The 25573-nt window shown below is 45.2% G+C and overlaps 1 protein-coding gene and 1 pseudogene across 1 annotated transcript; one reads left to right on the top strand and one right to left on the bottom strand.

Moving 5' to 3' along the window:
• Window positions 1-4867: 4867 nt before the first annotated feature.
• Tmem248 (transmembrane protein 248) lies at window positions 4868-21791 on the bottom strand. Its single transcript, XM_051204914.1, has 7 exons — window positions 21555-21791; window positions 15931-16108; window positions 13435-13720; window positions 9118-9268; window positions 7849-8032; window positions 5816-5959; window positions 4868-5062 (listed from the first exon to the last, which is right to left on the bottom strand). Exons 2-7 carry the CDS (start codon window positions 16087-16089, stop codon window positions 5042-5044), a joined length of 945 nt encoding a protein of 314 aa, XP_051060871.1. The 5' UTR covers window positions 16090-16108; window positions 21555-21791; the 3' UTR covers window positions 4868-5041.
• Window positions 21792-23487: 1696 nt separating this feature from the next.
• LOC127236918 (cactin-like) lies at window positions 23488-25193 on the top strand (annotated as a pseudogene).
• The last annotated feature ends 380 nt before the right edge of the window (window positions 25194-25573 follow it).

Genomic DNA, 25573 nt, shown 5'->3' with positions numbered 1-25573 from the left:
TATTAGGTATTTTACTTACATATGTGATGAAATGCCTCAAAAAGACATGTTAAGAAAGTTTTTTTTTTTTTAATTTTAAGATTCATTTATTACATATACAGTGTTATGTCAGCATGTACCCCTGCATGACAGAAGAGGGCACCTGATATCATTGTGGATGGTTGTGAGCCACCATGTGGTTGCTGAGAATTGAGCTCAGCACCTCTGGAAGAACAGCCAAGTGCTCTTAACCGCTGAGCCATCTCTCCAGCCCAGAAAGGTTTTACTTTAGCTCGGTTTGAGGAGTTGCAGTCCACCACAGCAGAGAAGGCCTGGTGGCAGAGTCATGACGTCATGTTGCATCTGCAGTCAGGAAGCAGAGAAAGATGAATCCAGAGGCTCAGCTCGAGTTTTATTCAGTCCAGGATCCCAACTGATGGACAACAAACCCAATCTAGAGACTGACAGATGTGACTAGAGGTTTGTTCCCATGCTAATTCTAGATCCTGACAATTTGACAGTTTTAACCATTGCAATTTGGGGTTTGTGTTTTGTTAGGTTTGGTTTGTGTTTTGAGGGTCTTAATCAAAGGCCTTTAATCCCAGTACTTGGAAGGCAGAAGCAGGTAGATCTGAGTTCAAGGCCATCCCTGGTTTACAGAATGAACTCCAGGAGAGGCAGGACTATACAGAGAAACCCCATCTCAAAAGAACAAAACGGCTGGACAGATGGCTCAATGGATAAGAGCACTGACAGCTCTTCTAGAGGACTCAGGTACAGTTCCCAGCACCCACATGGCAGCTCGCACCTGTCCGGTTCCAGGGCTACTGTCGCACAGACAGGTAGGCAGGCAGGCAGGCAGGCAGGCAGGCAAAACACCAATGAACATTAAATAAAAAAAATAGATAAAGATCTGAGAGCATAATATACTTTGACATGTTTTTGGGTGTGCTTTCAAGTTTTTTTCTTCCCATTTACAGTCAATCCTGCCACCTGTGCTCAGCCCCTATTTTTAGAGGTCATTCATCTACAAACAAGTGACAAAGTACAAGAAATTTAGTTTTCAGAGGCATTAAGGTCAGCTATCACAAATGAGGTATTTCTTTCTGGTTTTTGCTTTGCTTAAATGGGTTCTCAGGCCAGTAAGATGGCCAGTAAAGACCCATACCCCCAAGTCTGATGACCTATCCCCAGGCCCCACATGGTAGAAGAGAACAGGTGACTTCTCCAAGTTATCCTTGCTTTTTTATTCATGGACTATGGCACCCATACACACACATAATAAATGTAATGGGAGGGTGACGGGACACACATGGTGGTGGCACATGGTTTTAATCCCAGCACTGATCTATACAGAGATCCAAGTCACCTAGGGCTTCACAGTGAGACCTGTCTCCAAAATAAGTAACTTTTTTTGAAAAGACGGACTATGTAGCCAAGCCTTGCCTTGAATTCCTGATCCTTCCTGCCTCACTATCCTTAGTACTAAGACCACAAAATGTGCATCCCCACACCGCCCCTGTGCTCACAATGCACTGACCACTGCATAGTGGGCACTTAACTTTTTTGACAACACCTGCTTTTCTGAGTGTGAGGGAACTTAAAGCATAATACCTCACCACTAAGTCAGTTCTAAAGCAAGGTCTCCTTGTAATACAGAAGGGAGATGTGGTTTTTCTCCCAGGTGTGTGTTCATCAGTGTATTCTCTCCCAATGGAGATGAACACACAAGAAAATGGTGATGAACAGAACGCATTCCAAGTGTAGTGTTCCAACAAAAGAAAGGAGGAAGTGAAGGAGGGAAAGACAAGAGCCTAACGCCCATGCTTGCATCAGATAGACCTGACCTGCGACAGCATAGTGGGCTACTGTTTTTTTTTTTTTTTTTTGTTCTTTCAAAAAACTGTGCACTCAGAGGCTAAAAGAGGCATAAAATCCCCCAGAGCTAGAGTCACAGCTACAAGCCTGACATGGGTGATAGAAATTGATCTCAAGTCCTCTGTAAGAAAAGACCTCAAGCACAAAGCTGTCTCCAGCCCATAGCCTGCTGTTCTTACTAGTGGCTGAGGGCACACTAAAGACTTAGGTAATTGGTCAGGCTATCTTTAATTTTCTCTACTGGTTCATTGGTTGTGTATCCTGTGTGTTGAGAACAGAACTCAGAAACATACTGCTTAGCCATGCCCTCAGCCCCTCACTGGGATGTTCTAGACAACAGCTCTACCACTGAGCCAAAGCCCTGGCTCTTCTTAAGTCTTCTGGTAGTTCGGGCCAAGTTAGTGAGCACTTGTCGGTCTCAGACAGGACAAGTTTTACACTCTTTGGACACCTTAGTAGTAAGTTGAGGTCACCTTAGTAGTAAACACTTGTCACCGTTCATCCTCATAGCAGGTGGTACTTCAAAAAGCAGCCTGCAAAACCCTGTAAGTGTTCCTTGCCTACACTTGTTTAAATCACTATCAGGCTGGAGTAAAGAAGACAAACCAAGTAAACCCAGACGTTTTATTCTGTAAAGCACATATGCACATACTTCAAACACAGAAAATCAATGAGGGAGGGATGCCATCACAGATCAGCTAGTGACCATCATGCAGAAAGGGACGGGAGATGGATCTGCTGTCCTCAAGTCCCACAGTGCCTGCAGGAGGGTCAAAACACAGGAGGCTGGGTTCCTATGCACTGCCAAGAACACAACAGAAACACCAGGTTCCAAATGATGAGAACTTACAAAGAGAATCAAAACTGATTCAAGTCATACTATATGGTGAAGGGACAAAAGGAAAGAGATCAATATGATCTGAAACAACCATTTCAGAGGAAGTCACTGACTTCTGACTGCACCCCCAGTCTAGGACACCTGAGGATAAGCCGGTGTGCTGGGGTCGGAGGTCTCCAGTGGCCCAGTCTAACATTCCAATCCTGAGGTTTACCAGCAAGGAGCAGCTGAGGACCAGGCCTTGTGTGGACCTGCCCAATAGTAACAAGTTCTGCAGATGTGTCTCCAGGTGCCGAAACACAGCCACACCCTCCTTCCCCAGCTATCTGCCACCTGAGGCCTGCTATGGTGAATACTAGGTTTTTGAGTATGTAACTGGCCTCAGGGATGGGTCATGTCCCAAGCATTTTGGCACTGCCTCTCCTCAGGCCTTATGTTCCTCCCTGCCACCCCTACAGATCCCAACCATTGCCTGTCACTTAACAAGGGTGACTAAGAGGAACACAGATGAGCTGAACAGACCAGTGGAGGTGACTCTTATCATTTGTCTAGCTCCACTTCTCTGGGTTTTATTATTCAGCAGCTAATCTGAAGCCTGATGGTCCCAATGACACATTTCTATCAGCCAAGTCACATGGCTTTTTCTTCATCCTGCCTGACAAGGGTCTCAATTAAAGAGAACTATTAAATTCACATTAGCCATCTTATAAGCAACTCATCACTGCTTTAAAAAACAAAACAAAAACTAATGCATCATTTAACTACAGTGATTAACAATCTTCTATTTAAAAACAAAAAAAAAACTATTGCCTGGGATAAAATTCTCTAGGCCAGTAAATTTCAAAATATATCAAGTTAACTCCAATTGAGACAGACTAACAGACTTACAGTTACAGGACAAAAGTGCTGACATACCTAAGTATCTTATCTTTTCCTGCTTTGCAAAATAGAGTATCAGTATGTAGGGCAGTCTGGCCTTGACCTCAAGATTCTCCTGCCTCAGCCTCCAAAGTGTTGGGCACATATGCATGCATCCCCACAGCCAGCTAGTCTGGAACACTGATTGAGAGAACACTGCGTGGAAGTTGTTAAGGCAAAGCATTGATAGAATAACTGAAAGTACAAATAAAAGGGATGGAAGAGATTTTTTTTTTTTCCTCTGTGGCTTTGGAGGCTGTCTTGGAACTTGCTCTGTAGACCAAGCTGAACTCAAACTCACAGAGATCTGCCTGCCTCTGCCTCCCAAGTGCTGGGACTAAAGGCGTGCGCCACCAATGCCCAACAGAGATGATATTCTTTTTAAGCAGAATACGAGAGAGCAAAGGGACAGAGGAACCAGATGATCATAATTTCATAAGGAAAATGCTTCTAGTACACACAGTCAGTAGCCGTCAGAACCTCGTGTCTTCTTTCAGACCTCACCAGCATCGTTTCCACATTACACATAACACCTTCCTTCTGGAGGTGTGTGTTGTACAAAAATGAATGCAAAAAAATATTTTAAAAGACAAGCAAGACCTCCTGTTTGTGGCTGTTAGACCAAACCACCATTCACTCTTTCAGTAACATGCCCTGCATTGTGAAGCTAGCCCTCACTGTGCTTCTACTACACAGCTACTTCTCAAGCCAGTAACTTCTCCACCAGGAACAGTCAGCAGCAGAGCACTCAAGTTCCCGGCTGTCAGTGTGGAAAATGACTGTTAGATGCATAACCTTATCTAGGATAGAGGAACACATCTGCCCTAAATAGAGGAATAGTAAAACCTGACTATTTTTTCTTAAAAAAAAAAAAAAAAGAAGAAGAAGAAAGAAAAGAAAAAGAGTGTTTCCTTGCAAGCAAACAGAAAACAAAAGGTATTACTGCTGTCACTATGATCATGAAGCCACGGACATGTAACAGCCACAGGAGGGAATGGTGGCTTCTAAAATGCAACATCCTGACAAAGGTGTAAACCACTTCCAACACTGAACACACCAGGCTGAAACAAGAACCACAGCAAACCTCAGCCCCAATGGCATTGGACCACGACCTGCTTAGCTCCAGCAAGATCCCCACATCCCCCCCCCCCCCCGCACTACACAGAAGGACTCCATGTCCCTGCCCTCCTTCCCCCAGGGAGAGGGACGGGTTCAGGCTGCATCCAGGGCAAAGCACGTGCATCACAGGACCAATTTCCAGATCAATGTTTATAAATATGTACAAATCAGTTACAGGCACTTGAAATGTCTTTGGCTGGAATAACCCAACATTGCAAGATCGTGTATTCACAGAGTGGCCAGGCCCTGGCAGATTCAGCAGGCAATGATCATGGTTCTTGGTCTCTCAGAAAATGGAGAGCTGTGGGATTAGGCATCAGCCAAAGCCACCTAGAAGAGAGCAAGCAGGCAATGACGTCAAATAGGGAGCTGCTGGCACCTAGCCCAATACAAGGTCATGCTGACCATTAACATCAATTGTATTTTGGCAAGGAAATTAACAAGACCTCAGGGAGGAAAGAAAAAAAAAAAAAAAAAACAAAAAAACCTCTGTCTGTAAGCCATGACCAACCTGCAAAGCCACTTGTGTTATGCTGGGAGCTAACCTTCTATTATTTATTCATTTGGAGACAGGGTCTCACTATGTAACTCTTGCTGGCTTGGAACATTCTATATATATAGAGCAGGCTGGCTCTAAACTCAAACTCACTGCTTCCTTTGTGGTTTTTTTTTTTTTTTTTTGCTCTACCTCCTTCGAAGTGGGATTTGTTTTTTGAGACAAGGTTTCATGTAGCCTAGGCTGGTCAAAAACTCACTATGGAGCTGAGGATGACTTCAAACTCATGATTCTCCTACTTCAACCTCCCAAGTCCTGGGATTGTCTGATTTACTTGGTTATGAAGACTGAACTGCTTCATGCATGTGAGGCAAGCACTAACCAAGCCACATCCATAGCCACAGTTGGCTGCCCCGACAGGCACTCTGCTGCATGATTCTAGCGCAGGAGGAAGGAGTGGGATAGAGAGGCACCAGGGACAGAGACTCTCCAACAGGGATTTCAGAACAGCCACCACCATGTCAGGACCCTTTTTTTCCTTGAGAAATGCCTGTCTCCAGGAGCCAGACAGACCCACCCACTCTCACCTTCTCAGGACAAAATTCAGGATTGCTCTGACGCAATTTGCTGGGTCTGCCTTTGATAACTGCGTAGCAAAACATCGTTATCACCATCACAAAAAGAAAGTAACTGGTGTGCATGAGATGCAGATTGATTAATGAACGGTCATCCTAATGAACAAAAGAAAAGAAACAGAACACATGCAGTCCATTACTAACAACTTTTCAAACATCAGCCTCTGTGCCTGCAGCAATTTCATTCCATTGTGGTGCTCAGCACTGACCCCACGGCCTCATGCACACTAGATAAATGTTCTACCACTGAGCTACATCTCCAGCCCCCCCCCCCAAATATTAATCCTTAAGCTTGAACAGGCAGTCTCTCCACTTGTCTCCAAAACTTCCAAACTAGTTTTCACTAAAGTTAGAGTTGGTTCTGTGCAACCTTGGTTAAGGAGGAACACTGCTTCTTCTATTGTGGCTTCTGCATGCCCACACTGCCAGAGCCCCACCAGCCTATCTTCTACTGGGAGGCCCGCTCCTCTCTGGACATGTCCTTGTGATCCCACCAAATAGCTTGTCTGCTGTCCTCACCCTGTGCTACTCCTCCAATGGATGGATGGCACATCCTATCAGACAGCATCCCTTCTCTGGCTTCACTAAGTCCCTGGCTGGAAGGGAAACAGGCTGGCCTCATTTCTGAGACTGATATGCAACCACAATAGGAAGGGTGTGTGAGAGACCCTGGCTATGTCTTGTGCTCACAGCCTCATAGCAGAGAGCAGATAAGCCTCACTCTCGAGTACAGCTTGACCTAGAACTCACTATGTAGCACACACTGGCCTGGAACTCATCTTGCTTCAGCCTCCCAAGTGCCCAGATCTCAGGAATATATACCAGACAAAATGAGTTTGTTTTTTTCTCTTAAGATTGTATGTTTACTTATGTGTGTGTGTGTGTGTGTGTGCCATGTGTGTACAGGTGGCTGTGGAAAGTACATGGGGGTCCTCCGGAGCTGGAGTTACAGGTGTTATGAACTACCTGATGTGGGTGTGCTCTGGTCCCCTACAAGAGCAAGTGTTCCCAGCTGCTGAGCCATCTCCCTAGCCCCAGTCTTACGGGACTGCTTTACAGCAGCCTGACACAGGAAGCGGGGTTCCTGCTGGAGGAGACAGGTAAATGCTATGGCAGGGCACAGAAGGCTCTAGAATCTGTTCTGCCCATCATGCAGCCTTCCACTCCACCCCACGCCTGAGCTTCCTGGCAACTAACTTCCATAACTGGACAGAAATCTTTAAAAAAAGTGAGAGACCAGGGAAAAATAAGAAATCCATACAGCTCACTCAGGAAGGAAAGCAAAGATACAAAATCATCCGTAATGTACCTGCTGGCTGCAGCATTAACTGCTTCCTCTTTCCCCTGAAGTTAAATGCTATGAAGGCCCCACTATCAGGCCAAATAAACATCCTAGACCAGGCATAGTGGTACAGGCCTATGATCCTAGCACTCAAGATGCTGAAGCAAGATCACAATTTCCAGGGCTGCCTGAACCACACAATAAAAGACTGTCTAAAAAGACAGGAAACAAAGCAAAGATTTTCCTCTTCCTATGAACTGCTACCTCCTTTTGTACCCTATACATACTGGCTATTGATAACACTGACACTAAGCAGATACTCTGCATGTAAGACCACAAAGGAATAGTGACCCCAATGGGTTACAAACACAACAGACCTCAACATAACACCTGCTGAGACACACAAAATTAAAGAACAAAGAAAAAATTAAAGAACAATTAAAGAAAATCATGGTACCTTTGTCACAAAGGTACCATGATTTTCACAGCCCTACTAGCCTCCCAAACCAGGTAGAAATCTTGACTGGCCAGGGCTGAGCTAACCCAAGATGTAAAAATTCATACACTCAGAATTCCAGGATGCATGTACACATTCTTTCACTTCTCTCTCTCTTCCTCTTTCTCTCCCTCTCTCTCTCCTCCCCTCCTCTCTTTCTGTCTCTCCCTCACACACACACAGAGAAACTGAACTTATTTCACTTACATCTGGAACAATAACGGTGAGTTTGGGATTTAAAGCATGGTAGACTTTTCCAATGGCTCCCTTATAACACCAGAAAGGATTGTAGTCTTGAGCATATTTTGTGTTGGCATCTCTGGCAGTTGTGAAGATCTTGTACCAGAGTGTCGCGTTGCTGTATGTGTCCGGGACACAGTGAGGTGGCTGACTGCAGGGGAGAGGAAGAAACCAGCTCGGTGACCTGAAACATTTATTTGGGCTCCCTCCACACACAACACCCAGCAACACTGAACAGAGCAACATGACAAAAGGAAGAATAAGATGTTCTGAACAATCACCATGTTTCTCTGAGGGTCTGTTATTATTCATATTTGAGATAGGATCTCCATATAAGCAGAGGCTGGCCTATGAATGCTAGAATTGCAGGTATGAGTAAAACATCCAAATGTTTTGTATTTTTTTTTTTTTTTTTTGAATAAACACATAAGAAGCCAGGCATGGGGTTGCACACCTATAATCCCAGAACTCCAGAGACTGAGACAAGAGGAGTTCTAAGCCAACCTCTGCTGTAATGTTTGAGACCAACCTGGGCTACATGGAACCATCTCAAAACAATTCCCACCCCAAAACTAAAATAAGTGTAATCATGTCCAAATCCCCCACATATACACACAATTTAAAGTAATAAAAGTGAAACTTTAAAAAAACTAAAACAAAAATTAATTTCTGGGTCACAGAGACCAACAGAACCTTTATCTTTAGGCAGCTTTAATTACAGGTCACTCTGGAAGGGAGCCTGGTTCTTCCTTTTCCAAGATGACTCTTAGCAGGAAAGGCAGCTGGAGTGTGGCCACACCATCACATTTTACTACCTCATTGAAGCATTAGCTCTGGACTGAGCTTCTTTCTAGTTTGGTTTGGTTTTGTTGAGACAGGATCTCATGTACCCAGGGCTAGCCCTGACCTCACTATAAACAGGAAGACACATTGACCTGATCTTCCCACCCAACCCTTCCATTGCTGGGAGTACAGGTGTGCTCCACCATGAACCCAGGACTTCATGAATGCTAAGCAAACCTACCAACAGCTACAACCCCAGCCCAGAACATCTGTATATGTAGAAATTAGAATTTCAAATGAAACTTATAGTCCTAGAAGCCTGCAAGATGATTCAGAAGGTAAAGCTGCTTGCCACCAAGCCTAACAACCTGAGGTCAAGCCCTGGAACCCACATAGTAAAACTGACTCTTGAAAGTTGTCCTCTTGATCTCCATAAATGTGTAGGACACTTACACAGTGACGGGGAAGACTCCAGGGGCAGCTGTGAGGGTCATGCAGGCTGTAAACACCACCTGCTCACAGTGGCCATGGAGGGCACAGTCATCGGCATTCCAGGCAGCAGGTAGGGTGAATGTGATGTTGATCTCTTCGTGTGCTTCCCTGCCTGTGGAAGAATTAGGAGCTTATTGGTAGACAAGGGCAGAAATTCAGACTGGTCTCTGGTGCTCCAGTGAGTCCAAAGCCAAACTCAACAGCCGCCCACTGACCTGCACACCTGCACCATGGGATTTCTGGAAGCCACAATCCTGACCTGAACAATGAGGTCTTCTTGACTTAGTACAGCCACAAAGTAGCTCACAAAGGCTACTATGTATTTCAGTCAGGGCTAGGGAGCCAAGCCAGAATTCAGGCAGGAAAAGAGCTGAACAACTTGAGTGTAGTGATTTTCTGTACTAATGTATTACTGTATTCAAAAATCTACCATGCCATGAATATGACCCAAGCATCTCTGTACACACGCGTGCACGCACAGCGGGTCTAACAAACTTAGGGAAGGTCTTGGGACTAGAAAGTAAAGCCTGCACTAAATAAATAAGATATTCTAAGGTCGTAAGGAGAAAAGGGTGTGTTTGCTTTCTGGAACAAACAGCAGTGATTTGTACCCTTTCTATCATGGCACTGACTTTCCACTCTTAATAGCCAAAGGCAACAGGAAGGACACAGCGGCACCTGTGGATATTATACAAAGGTTTTTGGAACCAAAGAACCAAAGGTTATCCTTCCAAGGCCCAGCCAGCCCTTAGAATGATCAAAGCCTTTCCAGAGTCTTACAGCTTCCACTCTCATGTGCTCCTAAACCATGTCAGGCTTAACACATACAAGCAGGTATGGCCATACATCATGGGATTTATTTTTTGTATTATTTAACACAGTGGTTTGAATAAGAGTGGTCCCCATAGGCTTAAATATTGAATACTAGTCCCTATGTGGTATAACTATGTGGGAAGGATTAGGAGGCATGGTCTTGTGGGAGGGTGTGAGTCATAGGAGTAGACTTTAAGGCTTAAAAGCCTCCTCCAGTCCCAATATGTTCAGTGCCTCCTGCTTGTGGATCCAGATGTGAGCTCTCAGCTGCGGCTCCAGCCACCTGCCCCCATGCCTTTGCTCTACCATCAGCTATCATAAACCCAAACCCTAGAACCTGAAGCCCAATTAAGCTTTCTTTTGTAAGTTGCTCTGTTCGTGGTATTTTAATCACAGGAATAGAAAAGTAAATAATACATTTAACAAGCAACTGGATAGCATTTCCTCTGTGCCAGCAACTATTTTAAGTACCTGGTAAGCGTTAATTCATAGTAAACTGTCTTAGTTATAGCCTTCTATTGCTGTGATAAAAGACTATGACCAAAAGCAACTTGGGTAGGAAAGGGTTTGTTTGCTTTTATCTCTCAGCTCACACTCCATTGCATAGCGAAGTCAGGGCAGGACCCCAAACAGGGCAAGAACCTGGAGACAGGAGCTGATGTAGCGGACATAGAGAGGAACTGCTTACTGGCCTGCTCCTCATGGCTTATTCAACCTTTCTTACAGAACCAAGTCTAACAGTCCAGGAATGCCCTCACACATAAATCACTAAAAACAAATGAACGAACAAACAAACCCACAGGTCAATCTAGTGGAAGCATTTTCTCAATTGAGGTTTCCGCTTTACAGATGACTCTAGCTTGTATTAAGCTGACATAAAACTAGGCAGTATATGGACTCTGGTTGCTGTTTGGTTTATCTTTCTCAGCACTGGCAACTGAACTCAGGACTCACGAGTTAAACAAGCCCTCAACCACTGAGTTACATCCCCACCCAATTCCTGTTATTTTTGCCTCTTATATAATCCCCAAATTCCAAGGGTGAAGAAACCAGGTCTGAGGCTTTTTCTAGTTCTTCCTGAAAGTTAGCACATTGCTAAATAAATGGTGGGCATTTAAAACTGTGCAGATCTGGGGCAGGAAATGGCTGGGAGATGAAGAAGACCTTAGAATCAATTCACAGCACTTACATGGCAGTGCACAACTGTCTGTAACACCAGTCCCAAAGGGATCCTGTACCCTCTGGCCTTCATGGCACTGAACATCCACACACACAATAATTATTTTTCTCCCTGAGAAAGGGTTTCTCTGTGTAACCACTCTGGCTGTCCTGGAACTCACTCTGTACTCAGGCTGGCCCCAAACTCACAGAGATCCATCCACCTACCTCTGCCTCCTGAGTGCTGGGATTAAAGCTGTGTGTCACCACCATTGGGTTTAATTAATTAATTCTAAATCTTTAAATTAAAAAAAAAAAAAAGGCCTGAAAGAGTACTTTTTCACATCTATGAAGCCTTGGTTCAAATTTAAGCATCAGAAGCAAGAGTAAAAATAACGCATGACAGCTCAGTGGGTTAAGAGCAAATTAGCCTGATGGTAACCTAAGATCAATCCTAGAAACCTATGTATAGAAAACCAACTACTAGGGAATGACCTCAGACCTTTACATGTTCACTGTAGCTCATGTGCACCCATACACATACACACTAAATAAATAAAAATGGCAATGTATTACAAACCCCACACTTATGTCCTGAGCAACACTCAAGTGATGACTCCCACACAGTCCAAAAACTGAGTAGAATTCCTGACTCCCCAGACTTAACTACCAATTTTGCCTGATGCTGACTGGAAGTCTTACTGACAACATCAACAGTACATAAATACTCACTTATCAAAAACAAGGAGAAATACACAATCACTGATTAGTGCTGTATGCCACTGACTCTGATTGGACAGATGAACTGCACACACAATGACTTAGCATAATATGATGTTTTAAGTGGACGCTCATGTGACCCCAACATCAATCAGAAGCTGGCTACAAAGGTATCACACAAAGGGAGTGTAAACTATAGTTAACTTAAGCTTCTGAGATGTTTTTATGTGTCACAAAGACTGGCCACAAACTCAATACTGATACCCTTCAACTTACGATACTCCTGCTTCTACCTCAAGTGCTACCATGCCTTTTTCTTCCTTTCTTTCTTTTTAAATCCTCTAGGTTTTTTGTTTTTTCTTGGTTTTTTTGTTTTGTTTTGTTTTGTTTTGTTCAAGACAAGGTCCCAGTATATAGCCCTAGTTATTCTGGAACTTGCTGGCCTCAAACTTACATAGACCAATCTGCCTCTGTCTTATGAGTGCTAAGATTACAGGCATGTGCCACCAGCTTTTCTGTTTTTTGAGGCAGGGCCTGAAACTCACCATCCTACTGCTTTCTCTCCCACACACTGGGATTACCACTGTACCAACATGCCTGGTCCAATGCCTTTATGACCTAAAACAGCATCTTCACATTTGCTTATACTTCTCTTGATTCAAACAGAGAGTTGGAGAGATGGTTCAGCAGATAAGAGCACTGGGTACTCTTGCAGAGGACCCGGATTTGGCTCTTAGCACTCACATGGCAGCTCACAATCATCTCTAACACCCTCTTCTAGCATCTGCAGGCACCAGGAACACACAGTGCACATACATACATGCAAAACACTCATACATACAAAATAAAAGTTTTTAATAATTTTTAAAAAGTAAAATTATCAATGGACCTGTGCAAGTAAAACCTAAGTTGGTCAAAGGTCAATTACACTGAGGCCAAAATCAGACTTTGCACTTTGAGCTTCTCTCTCCTCCTCCCTCTCTCCCTCTTCTGGTGCTATAGAGAAATCCAGGGCCTCATACACACAAGCCCAGTGCTCTAAGAATGAGCTGTACCTCTGGCCCTATCAGTTCTGACTCTGACAAGCTTCTTTTCTTTCTCCTTATTTTATGTGCACTGGTGTGAAGATATCAGATCACCTAGAAGTGGAATTATAGGCAGTTGTGAGCTGCCATGTGGGTGCTGAGAATTGAACCTGGGTCCTCTGAAGAGCAGCCAGTGCTCTTCACCACTAAGCCAACTCTCCAGCCTCTCTGATTGTGTATGTCCAAGCAGCAGTGGTGCACACCTTTAACCTTAGCACTCGGAGGCAGAGGCAGGCAGATCTCTGATTTGAGGACAGCCTGGCATACAGAGTGAGTTCCAGAACTGCCAGGGATACACAGAGAAACCCTGTCTCAAAAAACCAAAAAAGAGAAAGAGAGACTGTGTATGATATGTGACAACCCAACCGACTGAGGGTGCACAGCAACCATTCCTTCTTGAAGTCCAAGTCTCAAGGAGAAACATTCACAAACATAAAACAGAACCCTGGATTTATCTCAGTTGCTGCCTAAAAGCTCTGAAAGGGAAGTAGCTGACACACACCTGAGAGTCCAATCTGATGTCCCAGGATGGTGGAGTACAGGTGTGTGACGTTTCGGGAGTACCCTCCAAAGGGCTTGAGAGGGTCCAGGGTCAAGGTAATGGCCACTGAGATATTGATGGGGCCTGACTCCTCCAGGGCCTGGGGCGGCTGGGTGGACGATCTGGCCTGCCCAATGGTCATGGTGCTCTCAGGGGTGGTGGTGTCATTGGAGAGATGCTTCAGTGTCTCGTTTTCTGATACACACAAGTCCAAATCATTAAAGCGCAGCAGAAAAGTATTCCAGTCCTTCAGCAAAGTAAAACGGAGAGACAGACATGAGGCCCCAGCATCTCCAATGTAGGAACAGCAATGACCCTTAACTGCTACCACAGGACAAGAGGAAAAGAGTGACCTGAGAGTGACCACCTCAAGTCATAATACACCACCATCCTACACCTGCAGAACAGTGTGATGTAACCATATCATGTCCTGGAAATCTGGAATGCACACTCTGTACATTATCTGAGAATCCAGCAGACTGCATTTAACAGAAAAACCAACTAGCCTCAAGATCAAACTGAAAAGAGGATCTTGAGGGACTGGAGAGATGACTCAATGGATAAGATGGCACTGCCTGCCAGAGATTCCCAACACCCATAGGGCTGTTAGCACTTACTCTAACTCTAGTTCCAAGGGACCTGATGCCCTCTTTGGGCACTGCACACACACAGTATAGACATAAATGCAGTGAAAACATCCATACACATAAAAGAAAATAAAGGAAAAACAAAAAAGGTCGTGAGGGCTATTGAAGATAACTCAATGGTTAAGAACACTTGCTGCTCTTACAGAGGAACCAAGTTTGGTTCCAAGCACCCACATAGTGGCTCACAACAATATGCAGTCCCTGTGCCAGACTACCTAATATCCTTTTTATCCTCCTTGGGAACATGGTACACATATTTACATGCAGGCCAACACTCATACACATAAACTAAAATTAAATATTAAAAAAAAAAAAAAGTAGATCCATGAGTTCCAGGACAGCCTGGTCTACATAGAGAGTTCCAGGACAGCCAAGGATACACAGACAAACAAAACCAAAAACTAAAGTAATTGACACATTAAAATCACTAATTCACACTCATTTAATAGCTTATTTGTTTTCAGAACTTTTGTTTAAGATTTATAAATGTCTCCAAAGCTACACAACCCTGTCTCGAGGGGGGGAAAAAGACTTATGAATTTAAGGCTACATGGTGGTGGCTCACACCTTTAATCCCAGCACATGCATGTGATACATGAACATACATGTGGACAAAACACCCATTTATAAATGTATAAATCTTTTTTTTTTTTTTTTTTTTTTTTTTTTTTGGTGTTTTGAGACAGGTTTTCTCTATGTAGCCCTGTCCTGGAACTTGCTCTTACTCTGTAGACCAGGCTGGCGTCAAACTCACAGAGATCCACCTGCCTCTGCCTCCCAAGTGCTAGGATTAAAGGCGTGTGCTCCCACCACCCAGGTTATGGATTCAGCACAACATTTTTCATCCACATTTCTTTATACACTGTTTTCATTCACTCCCCTCCTCCATGTCCTCTGACCACTTCTATTCAGTGCCCTTGTTTCCTAATCAATAGGATCCTTTATCTAATAAAAGCGCCATCTGTACAAATGAGAAAACCAAAAGGTGGTATGCGATGGTAAATGTCCCAGTCACTATTTTAAAACAATGTAACATGACTACCAGAAGAGGTGAATTCCCTAGCTCATCCACTCTCTCTTCCTCTTTTGAAACAAGGTTTTACTACATGGCCCAGGATAGCCCTTAACTCACACTCCTTCTACCACAGTCTCCCCAGTATTGGATCACAGGAGTACACCACCATACCCAGCCCTCTTTTAACTCAGCTCTTTGTTTTATAAGTACACTCTCCCAGTCGGCGTTGGTGGCACACACCTTTAATCCCAGTACTCGGGGATTAAAGAGGCAGGTGGATCTCTGTGAGTTCCAGGCCAGTCTGGTCTACAGAGGGAGTTCCAGGACAGGCTCCAAAGCAATACAGAGAAACCCTGTCCCAAAGAACAAAAAAGTACACTCTCCCAAATGCATCTATTTCTCTACTGAAATAATCTATATTAACCTGATAATATTATTTAAAACAACTATATAGGTATCCCCTAACAAAGCAGTCACACAAAAAAGGTAGGAAACCCTGTATAAATATGTATCTTTTGTTGGATGTATCTATCTATGCACTTGAGAGGCAGAGGCAAGAAAATCTGGAGTTCTGGCCCCTGCCAGGAGAAAAAAAAAAACCAAAAATCAAAACAGAAACCCCTCCAGGTGTACTAATACACAACACATAGTATTATCCCAGCATTCATGAAACTGAAAGAGGAAGATCACTTCAAAATTCCTTTGCTAGTGTGAGATCTCAAAAATAAAAAAGAGCTGTCCCCCACTGACTACGAGGTCCATCCAGGGTAAGTGGAAATTAGGAGTATACTGTACCTCAGCCATCTCTGGGGACTTAATCTCCTTGATCTTGAAGAAATAGCCCAGGGTGAGGAAGGCGATGGCCATGGCGCTAACACTGATCATGAAAACCACCAAGGGTGGCCGGCTGCTGATGTAGAGCTTCAGGTTCTCCAGGGGGTTAATGCTGAACATACTTCTGATCAGCTGCAACCTGGAACAGAGTCAGCATATGATCAGTGGCCTGTCTGCACAAGAAAGCTATTGCACTCACATTAGTTTCTTACATTAGTACTGTGAGACAAACAGCTGAGTCTGAGAAATGTCCATTCAATGAATTCATTTAGAAGACTAGAAGGAGCCAGGCATGGTGGTGCACACCTGTGATGCCAGAAAGCAGATCAGGAGTCAAAATTCATCCTCAGCTACTAGCAAAGCCAGCCTGAAATATATGAGACACTGTGCTTTAAAAAAAAAAAAAAAAAAAAAAAAAAAAAAAATTGTGGAGGGAAAGTGTAGAGAAAAGGTAGAGCTGTTAGCTCAGCTGGTAGAGCACTTGCCTGGGTCCCAAGACCAGCACTGCATACAACAGGCTTGGTGAAGATAGAGGCAAAAAGGATCATGAGTTCGAGTTTATCCCTGGCCACACAGAACCAGACTGGGCTACAAGGCACTCTTACCCACATAGGACATCAGTATTAGTTCATGCAAATTTAAGTCTCTTATGTACTGATCTGCCTTGTAAAGGTAAGCAAGTGCTCTAGTCTCCAATGCTCTTGGTTCCAGATGCTTTGCTCAAATATCTTAAATTCTAACCAAGCTGTCTGTGACCTCTCTTGGATGTCATATAGATAATTACACTGTTGAAGAACAAGAGCGGTAGTAATATTTCTTCTTTTCAATCCTTTTATCCTTTTCCTTTTTCTTTTTTGTGACTATTTAATTGAAATATCAATAGCAGTAGCTGTAATAAAATTCTTGCCTCACTTGGACTTTAGCAAAAATGCTTTGTAATGCTTCACTACTAAATCTGGGACACATCAGCTTCTAATTTTATGTCAACGTGACACAAGCTAGAGTCCTTTCAAAGAGGAAGCTTTGACTGAGAAAATGTACCCGGTTAGAATGGCCAATGAGCAAACCTGTGGTGCATTTTCTTGATTGATGACTGATGTGGGAAGGCCCAGCTCACTATGGGTGGTGCTAGCCCTGTGCTGGTGGTCCTGGGTTCTACAAGAAAGCAGGCTGAGCAAGCTATGAAGAGCCAGAAAGCAGCACCCTCCATGGCCTCTGCATCAGCTCCTGCTTCCAGGTTCTTGCTGTGTTTGAGTTCTTGCCCTGACTTCTCTAAGCAATGGAGTGTGACCTGAAAGAAATAAACTCTTTCATCCCCAAGTTGCTTTTTGCCGTGGTGTTTTATCACAGCAACAGACGCCCTAACTATAACAGAAGATTTCTCTAGAGTAAGGAAGTACCTACACCTAGGTTTACAAAAAAAAAAAAATTTCACTATGTTATTTGCTTTTTTATAGGGGAAAAGGCTGAGACAGGGTCACTTGTCTTTCAAACTGGCCTTGAACCCTGAGCTTCCTGCCTCTACCTCCCAAGTGTGGGAGTAGAGACCTATGCTACCATGTCTGGCTTTTATCCCCTCTTCTTGGGTATTTAACCCAAAGTCTCTGACTTGCTATGTAGCTATTGAATTCAGCCAAATACTACATTTCTATGAATGCCTCATCTGCAATGTCTAAACCATCATTTTTTACCTTTTAACTGTTGACATAAATAATTTCATTAACCTTTACCATGCTGATTCCAATGTTTGAATAACTGTGGTATGACTGAAGATTAAAGAGCTTTGTTTTGGTGGCGAACAGTCTTACTAATGCTGAACACGTGCTAGATCAAAGAACTATATCCCAGCCCCAGATCACGATTTTTAGAAACTACTCTGATCTCAATTTTTCTATATATTCATAAATGAGATAAGAAAAATCTGCCATTTTGCACAATTATCTTTTTATTATTACTATTATTATTATTATTATTATTATTATTATTGAAACAAGGTCTTCCTGTGTAGGCTGGATGGCCTGAAACTTGCTATCCATATCAGACTGGCTCCAGACTCACAAAAATTCACCTGCCTCTGCTTCCCAAGTACTTGGCCAAAGGCCTGTGCTACCAGGAATAAGATGCACTTCTACTACTTAGAAATTTGACTTTAGCCATTTGAGTAAATAAAGTATTTGTTTTCTATTTTAATGAGGTTATAGGTTTTTTACTTCTGATGAGTCAATTTTGATTTTTTCACAGAAGATTATTCAAAGCTGGGTGGTGGCGGCACACACCTTTAATCCCAGCATTCAGGAGGCAGAGGCAGAGGCAGAGGCAGACAGATCTATGTGAGTTTGGAGGCCAGCCTGGTCTACAAGAACTAGTTCCAGAACAGGCTCTAAAGCTACATAAAGAAACCCTGTTTCAAAAAAGTAAGGCTATTTAAAACTATCCATTTTATGTTTACTTTTAAACTTTGTAGCATAGAGTTATTTTGATGTCCTCAATTGTTTATCTACTTGTATTTTAAAGATATATATCTTTAATATACATACACACACACACACACACATATATGTATACACATACATATATCTTTGTATGCACGTGTTGGGTAACTGTGGAGACCAAAAAAGGGGTCCATCGGATCCCCTAGAACTAGAGTTATAGGTGGCTGTCAGCTGCCTCACAGGCTTACTCAAGTCCTGTGCAATAAATAGCAAACACTCTGAATCACCGAGGCATCTCTCCAGCTCTATATTTGTAGTTTGTTATTGTTTTGTAACCCAGGTGGGACTAGAACTGGCTATGTAGCCAAGGAGAACATTATGCTTCGGACCCTCCTGCTTCTACCTCCCACATGCTGTATTACAGGTATGCATCACCACACCTGATCTTTATAGTGCTGAGGATTGACCCAGGGCAGTTCAAGGGATACACTCTGTAATCTTATCTGTCTCCAACTAGAAATATCTAGAACATCACATGGATGATTAGAAATGAGGAATGATGGGAATGGTTGAGCAACCAGCACTAAGTTACAGTTAAACAGATTAGTTCTGATGTTCTGTTTTCCATAGAGCCATCCTCAAACTTCATATAGTCCAGGCCTTGAACTGACTGCCCTGCCTCCGTCTTCCAAATGCTGAGATTATATGGTGTTAGGAATACAAGAGTACAATTCCACGTCTGCCATTAAAACATTTTTGAACAAATATTAAGACTCCAAATATTTCACGAAATTCAAAACTCCTTTCTACCATTCACAAACATTTTCAAACAAGAAATTCATCTGCAAAGAGGTGCAAGGTTTCTGAGCCAGCATGATGGCACACACTTTAATCCCAGCACTCAGGAGACAGAGGCAGGCCAAACTGCAGACAGCTTGAGCAAAAGGCAGCTAACTTGAAAGGACATGGGACAGCTGTGTGACAACAGAATTAACTGTAGCACACCTCTGCTTCTGAAACTCTAAAATCTTAACCATGGCTTTTAAAAAAAAAAAAAAAAGTCTAACTATTGAGCTGCTTGCCTGCAGAGTGTTTAAAATTGTAAAATATAAAATTTTAAAAGGTTTGTTGAGACCACTTGGGGGAGGGGGGTAAAGGTGCTTGCCATGCATGGCTAATGGCTGAGTTCGATCCCTGGAACCCACTTGAGGATGGAGGAGAGAAGTACTCCACAAAATCATCCTTTCACCCCCATATGCACACCAGGTCATACACATACACACTAAACCAAAGACTAAGAGAGATGAAAATTAAAGCTGTCAATAACATCATGTAAGAAATTCTCTTTCCCAAGAGTAATAGTGGCAGAACCAGATTACAACAGGCTAAGGAAAAAAATAACTACTTAATATATGCCAACGCATTGGGCATGTAACAACTGCTCAGCATATATTGAATGGGTATTTTAATCTTGCCAATTGTTAGGTGAATATCAGTATCCCTATCTTGTTTCTGTGTTTTGGTTTATTTTGGGGGGTGGGGAGTTCAAGACAAGGTTCCTTTGTGTAGCTTTGGAGTCTGTCCTGGGAACTCACTCTGTAGACCAGGCTGGCCTCAAACTCACAGAGATCCGCCCACCTCTGCCTCCTGAGTGCTGGGATTAAAGGCATAAGACACCAAGCACCTAAGATTACAGGCAGCGTGCCACAGGCCTGGTGGGTAATTTGGAATTACGGATCATGTTTGCGGGAATGTGCGTATAAAGAGGAAGGAGCACTAAACCCGAGGGAAGAAGGGTAAAAAAAAAAAAAAGCATGAAGTAGTAAGAGGATGCACTAAACATGTTTAGACAAAAGCAAAGGGGGAAACCAGTATCGCCTGGGAAAATACAAGTTCCAGAGCTGTGACATGGCTTCAGTTTAATTCCCCGACAGTTACCACGACCATTGGACCCACACCTGGATCCAGAGACCTTGAGCTGCATGCCTTACATTATGCAGAAATCATGCCTTAGTTTGCTGTACTAAACTATGCAGACAGATAAGAACTGACCTCATTTACTAGCCTTGCCACTCTGGCTGCCTCTATTCTGTTTTTGAACAGGGCCTGGTGGCACACACCCATAACCCCAACCAACACTTATGAGGCTGAGGCAGTAAGATCACAACTTCAAGCTATACTGAAAACTTGAGGCTAGCCTGAGATACACAATGTGATTGTTTTTTGTTTGTTTGTTTTGTTCTGTTTTAGCCAGGCTTAGCTAGGGTGTCTGAGACAAAAAAAAAAAAAAAAAAAAAAAAAAAAAAAATCAGGAGTCCAAGTTCAGCATCGGCTGCATGAGTTTGAGCTATCCAGGGTTTCATGAGACCCCCACATCTCCAGTATTCCGAAGACTAAAACCAAAACAACACTGCATCTCAGAACTAGTGAATCTGAGACAGGAAAATCAGTAGTTGAAGGTAAGTCTTGGCTACATAGGGAATTCCAAGCCATTCTGGGCAGTACGAAACCCTGTCTCAAATATACCTAAGATGACAGCACACAGACTTTGAGTACTCCGCTTTGGGCTTGTGTAGATGGGTGGCTCCCTCCCAGCTTCTCTTCACCCGAAGAATATCACCTACACCCAAAGTAAACACACATACACACACTCACTCACACAAACGGGAGGTTGGAGAGATGGCTCCGAGGGTTAAGAACACCTGCTATTCCACAGGACCAGAGTGAGGTTCTGGACACCCACATCATCAAGCGGCTAACAATGGCCTGTAACTCTAGTTCTAGGAATACAACGCCCTCTTCTGAATTCTGTAGGCACTTGCACTCACGTGCACAAACAGACACAAACACGTTTTCAAATTTTCCAAAACTGAATCTATTTTTTTTTCTTTTTTTTTCCCCAAAAACTGCAAAGGACGCCAGTTAGTTCCACCCGGCGGTACCCAGGCGGTAGTAAGCCTGGGCTCCGGGAGCAGGACTGCAGGCCTCAGGCCTCGGGAGGATGGAGCAGGCCGGGGGGGGGGGGGGGGGCAGCTAAATACGGAGGTGAGCGGAGCTCGGGTGGGTGGAGGAGCCCGAGCACAGACTCGCACAGACGCCCCGGGTCCCGGCCCACGCGCCCGCTGTGCCGGCCCGACCCTGTCGCCTACTCACCGCCCCACAGACCGGCGGCTCCGCGGACGCCCGCGGCCTGGCCCTGTTCACTCGCGGCGGCGCGCGGCGGGTCCCGGGCGGCCCCGCACCATCCTCCCCGCCGCTCCGGAGACAGCGAGCGGCTCCACGGGGCCAACGTGACGACGCGAAGACAGGCCAGAGCGCGCCGACGGGACGCCGGCTCCGCGCGCTGCGAACGCCGGGCTTTCCGGGTGAGAGCAGAAAACCACGTCACCACAAACGCCGCCGTGACCTCTGACCCCGCGCGCGACGGCAGCGCGGCAAGGACAGAATTGCGAGCGAGCGCGCGCGCGCCGCGCGGGCAAGTGCGAAGGGGGGGGGCGTGTCTTCGTTGCGTTGATTGGCAAGAAAAGGCTTGGGACCGGGAAAGTACCTGAAGTGTTTTGCTCACTTTCGCGGATTGCGGTGAGCTTGTTCGGTTCCGCCTGTCTGGGAGATCATCTGCGTGTCATGGTGTGTATGATGTAAGAGAATAAGGAGGGCACGATTTTCGTTTATTTTTGTTGGAGTTTTGATTTGAAACATCGTCTCGTGAATTACAGCCTAGCTTCGCAATCTCTGTGGAACCCAATGTAGGTTCCAACTATGTTAACTGGCCTGACTTCACGCAACTGCTGGGAAAAAAAAATAATATCAAAACTGGATGTTGTAGCGCACAACTTTCATCCCAGAGCTCTGAGGCTCAGGCAGGCAGGTCTATCTACCTATCTATCTGAATATAGATAGATAGGTAGATAGACAGACAGACAGATAGACTGACTGACTGACTGATGGATATATAAATAGATGTAAATTCATATATATCTCAGTGTCACACAAAGAAACACAGAAACAAAATGAAAGTATCCCCACAAGGCAAATCATTTCTGGGAAAGGGGTGTACCATGACCCAAACCAAGCTAGCAAGCACACTAAAGCATATGGGCTAAACTCTCAGCTTGCTGCTCAAGTCGCCATAACTGCAGTTGTTGCCATGCTCCCCGGCTGTCATGGACTCTAACCCTCAGGAACCATAAACCAAAATAAAATCTTTCTTCCGTGAATCGCTTTGGTCATGGTGTCTTATCACAGCTACAGGAAGGTAACTAATACAACCCTCCTTTGTGTACACTCGACTGGTTTAGAATCTACCGAATGTGGTCTCCATTGCCTCCCTGGAGAACGGGACATTGCGTTATTTCAAGCCATGTCTCAGTCCTCTGGGACCTGGTTGACCTTAGAAGAAGCAAAATATTATCTTTTTAATCTGTCTGACCACACTAATACAGACCTCCAAATATGATTATTGAAAACTTGCCCGCTTGTCTGGTCTTGTCTCACTCTCTCTTTTTTTTAGAGAAAGTCACCGGGCAGTGGTGGCACATGTCTTTGATCCCAGCACTATGAGGGCAGAGGCAGGCAGATCTCTGGTCTACAGAGAGAGTTCCAGAGCAGAGCACTCTCTGTAAAGTGCCTACACTGAGGCTACACAGAGAAACCCTGTCTGGGGGATGGGGTGGGAGACAGGTCTTGCAGTATAGCCCTGGCTGGCCTAAAACTGGATATGTAAACCATGCTGGTCTCAAACTCAAAGGTCCACCTGCCTCTGCCTCCCAGGTTCTGGGATTAAAGGTGTACATAACCACACCCATAGTCTTGTACTTTTGACTACTGTGTAATATTTAGAAACTGCTTGGGCAAAAACCAAACTCTTTAAACTTTGTATTACACATTCTTGTCCTTTAAGTCAGTCTTTGCAATTATTAGAAAGAGCAAACCAATAACTCCATTGATAGCAGAGGTTTGATATCGATGTATTAAACTTTAAATCCTGAAAGTTTTAATATCAAGTGTGCAAAAGATGGCTCAGCAGTTAAGAGCTCTGGCTGCTCTTCCAGGAGACTCAGGTTGGATTCTCAGTACTCATAAGGCAATGACAACTCCAGTTCCGGGGAGATATACTGCCCTCTTCTGGCCGAATCGGTTCTGCATGTATATGGTGACACACCCCTTTAATCCTAGCAAGGGAGACAGATATACAGAGGAGAAGCGTGCACCGAGACTGGCCAAGAAGCAAGCTAAGGAGCACAAGAGGTGGAAGAAGATGACTGGAGAGATGACTCCATGGGGTACACCAACGCCGACAACCCCTTTGGAGACAACGATCTCCTGGGCGCCTTCATCTGGACCAAGCCACTGGAGAAGAAGGGCATCAGCCACCTGGAAGAAAAAGCTGGAGGAACACAAGAGAATCCAAGCGAACAACCGGCTGGAGCTCCAGAAGGTGAAGCAGCTGCGGTTGGAGCGGGAGCAGGAACTGGCGCTGCTCCTACGGGAGAAGGAATCGGAGCACTTCAAGACCTGGGAGGAGCAGGAGGACAGCTTCCACCTGCTGCAGGCCACGCTGCAGTCCAAGATCCGCATCCGAGATGGGCGGGCTAAGCCCATCGAGCTGCTGGCCAGCTACATCAGTGCAGAGGACGATGACCTGGACGTGGAGATGCACGAGCCCTACACCTTCCTCAATGGCCTCACAGTGGCGGACATGGAAGGCCTGCTGGAGGACATCTGGGTGTACATGGAGCTGGAGCAGGGCAAGAACACGGACTTCTGGCGGGACATGACAACCATCACGGAGGCCGAGATCGCCAAGCTCCTCAAGCTGGAGGCCCCAAGCCAAGGTCCCGGTGAACGCCACCGCTGCCTCGGTTAGCTCCGATGTGCAGTCGGTATTCAAGGGGGGAGACCTACAACCAGCTGCAGGTCATCTTCCAGGACATCGAGGGAAAAATCCAAGCAGGCGGCCCCCAACCTGGACATGGCTACTGGGAGAGCCTGCTGCTTCTGCTGCGTGCGCACATGGCTAGGGCCAGGCTCCATGAGTGCCACCAGGATGCCCTGCGGCGAAAGCTGTTCCTGCTGAAGCAGACGCAGAGGGTGGAGAAGGAGCCACTGTGACCCACCCTCAAGCCCATGGCCACACCCAACCCCGGGCCCTCGGAGGACCCCGCAGAAACCCAGGGGCCTCTGGCACTGACGGACACGGACGGAGGGGCGGTGCCTATGGAGGAGGACCTGATCCAGCAGAGCCTGGCAGACTCTGACGACTACGACGCTGGCCTCTACAGCCCGAGGTTGCTCAGGGCACACAAGCTGCCGCTGGCTGCGCACGTGCTGGAGACTCACGAGGACCTGTAGCGCCTGCAGCTGTCAAGCCAGCAGCTCTGGGCCACAGGAGAGACAGTGACAGTGCTGAGGACATCCTGCGATGCGTGCGGGCGAAGAGGGCATGGGGCAGGACGAGGCGCCCTTCAATGTGGAGATGCCCGCTGCGGACACGCCTACCTGTGGGCAGACAAGTACCGGTGCAAGCCGCGCTTCTTCAACCGCGTGCACACGGGCTTCAAGTGGAACAAGTACAACCAGACGCACTATGACTTCGACAACCCGCCGCCCAAGATCGTGCAGGGCTACAAGTTCAACATCTACCCGGTCCTTATCCACGAGCGCGCCACGCCCCAGTACTTCCTGGAGGTCTGCACAGACAACTGCGACTTTGCCATCCTGTGCTTCCACTGCCAGTTCGCCAATAGCATCTTTCAGCTGTGGTTCCACTTCAAGCGCTACCGCTACCTCTGATGACACCTGCTGCGGGCCAGGACAGCTCCCTTAGCATCCTCCTGGAGCCAGTCACAGGCATTCTGCGGACCACGATGGCCCCCTTGGGTTTCTCTGTAAGGACTGCTTTTAGTGGGAAGGATTTCTTGTTCTTGTTTCCACGGACTCCTACCCTTGAGACCCCATGTGCTTTTGATACGTTCAATGGAAAGCTTATTCTAGAGAAATAAAAATTAAAAAAAAGAAGGTTGTAACAAGAAAAATAAAAGACCCAGAGTCCGATTTGATTGGTGTTCGTTCAAGCTCAAGCTGAAGAGCAGAGAAGCAAAGCAGCCAACCCAAGTAGCTCTTACCTCTACCCAGCTCAAATGGCAATCCTGTCTCCACAAATCTTCAGAGGA

This window comes from Phodopus roborovskii, unplaced genomic scaffold (genome assembly GCF_943737965.1).
Source record: "Phodopus roborovskii unplaced genomic scaffold, PHOROB, whole genome shotgun sequence".
NCBI lineage: Eukaryota > Metazoa > Chordata > Mammalia > Rodentia > Cricetidae > Phodopus > Phodopus roborovskii.
The sequence above is the reverse complement of the archived record's forward strand: the minus strand, read 5'-3'. Positions and strand labels throughout refer to the sequence as shown.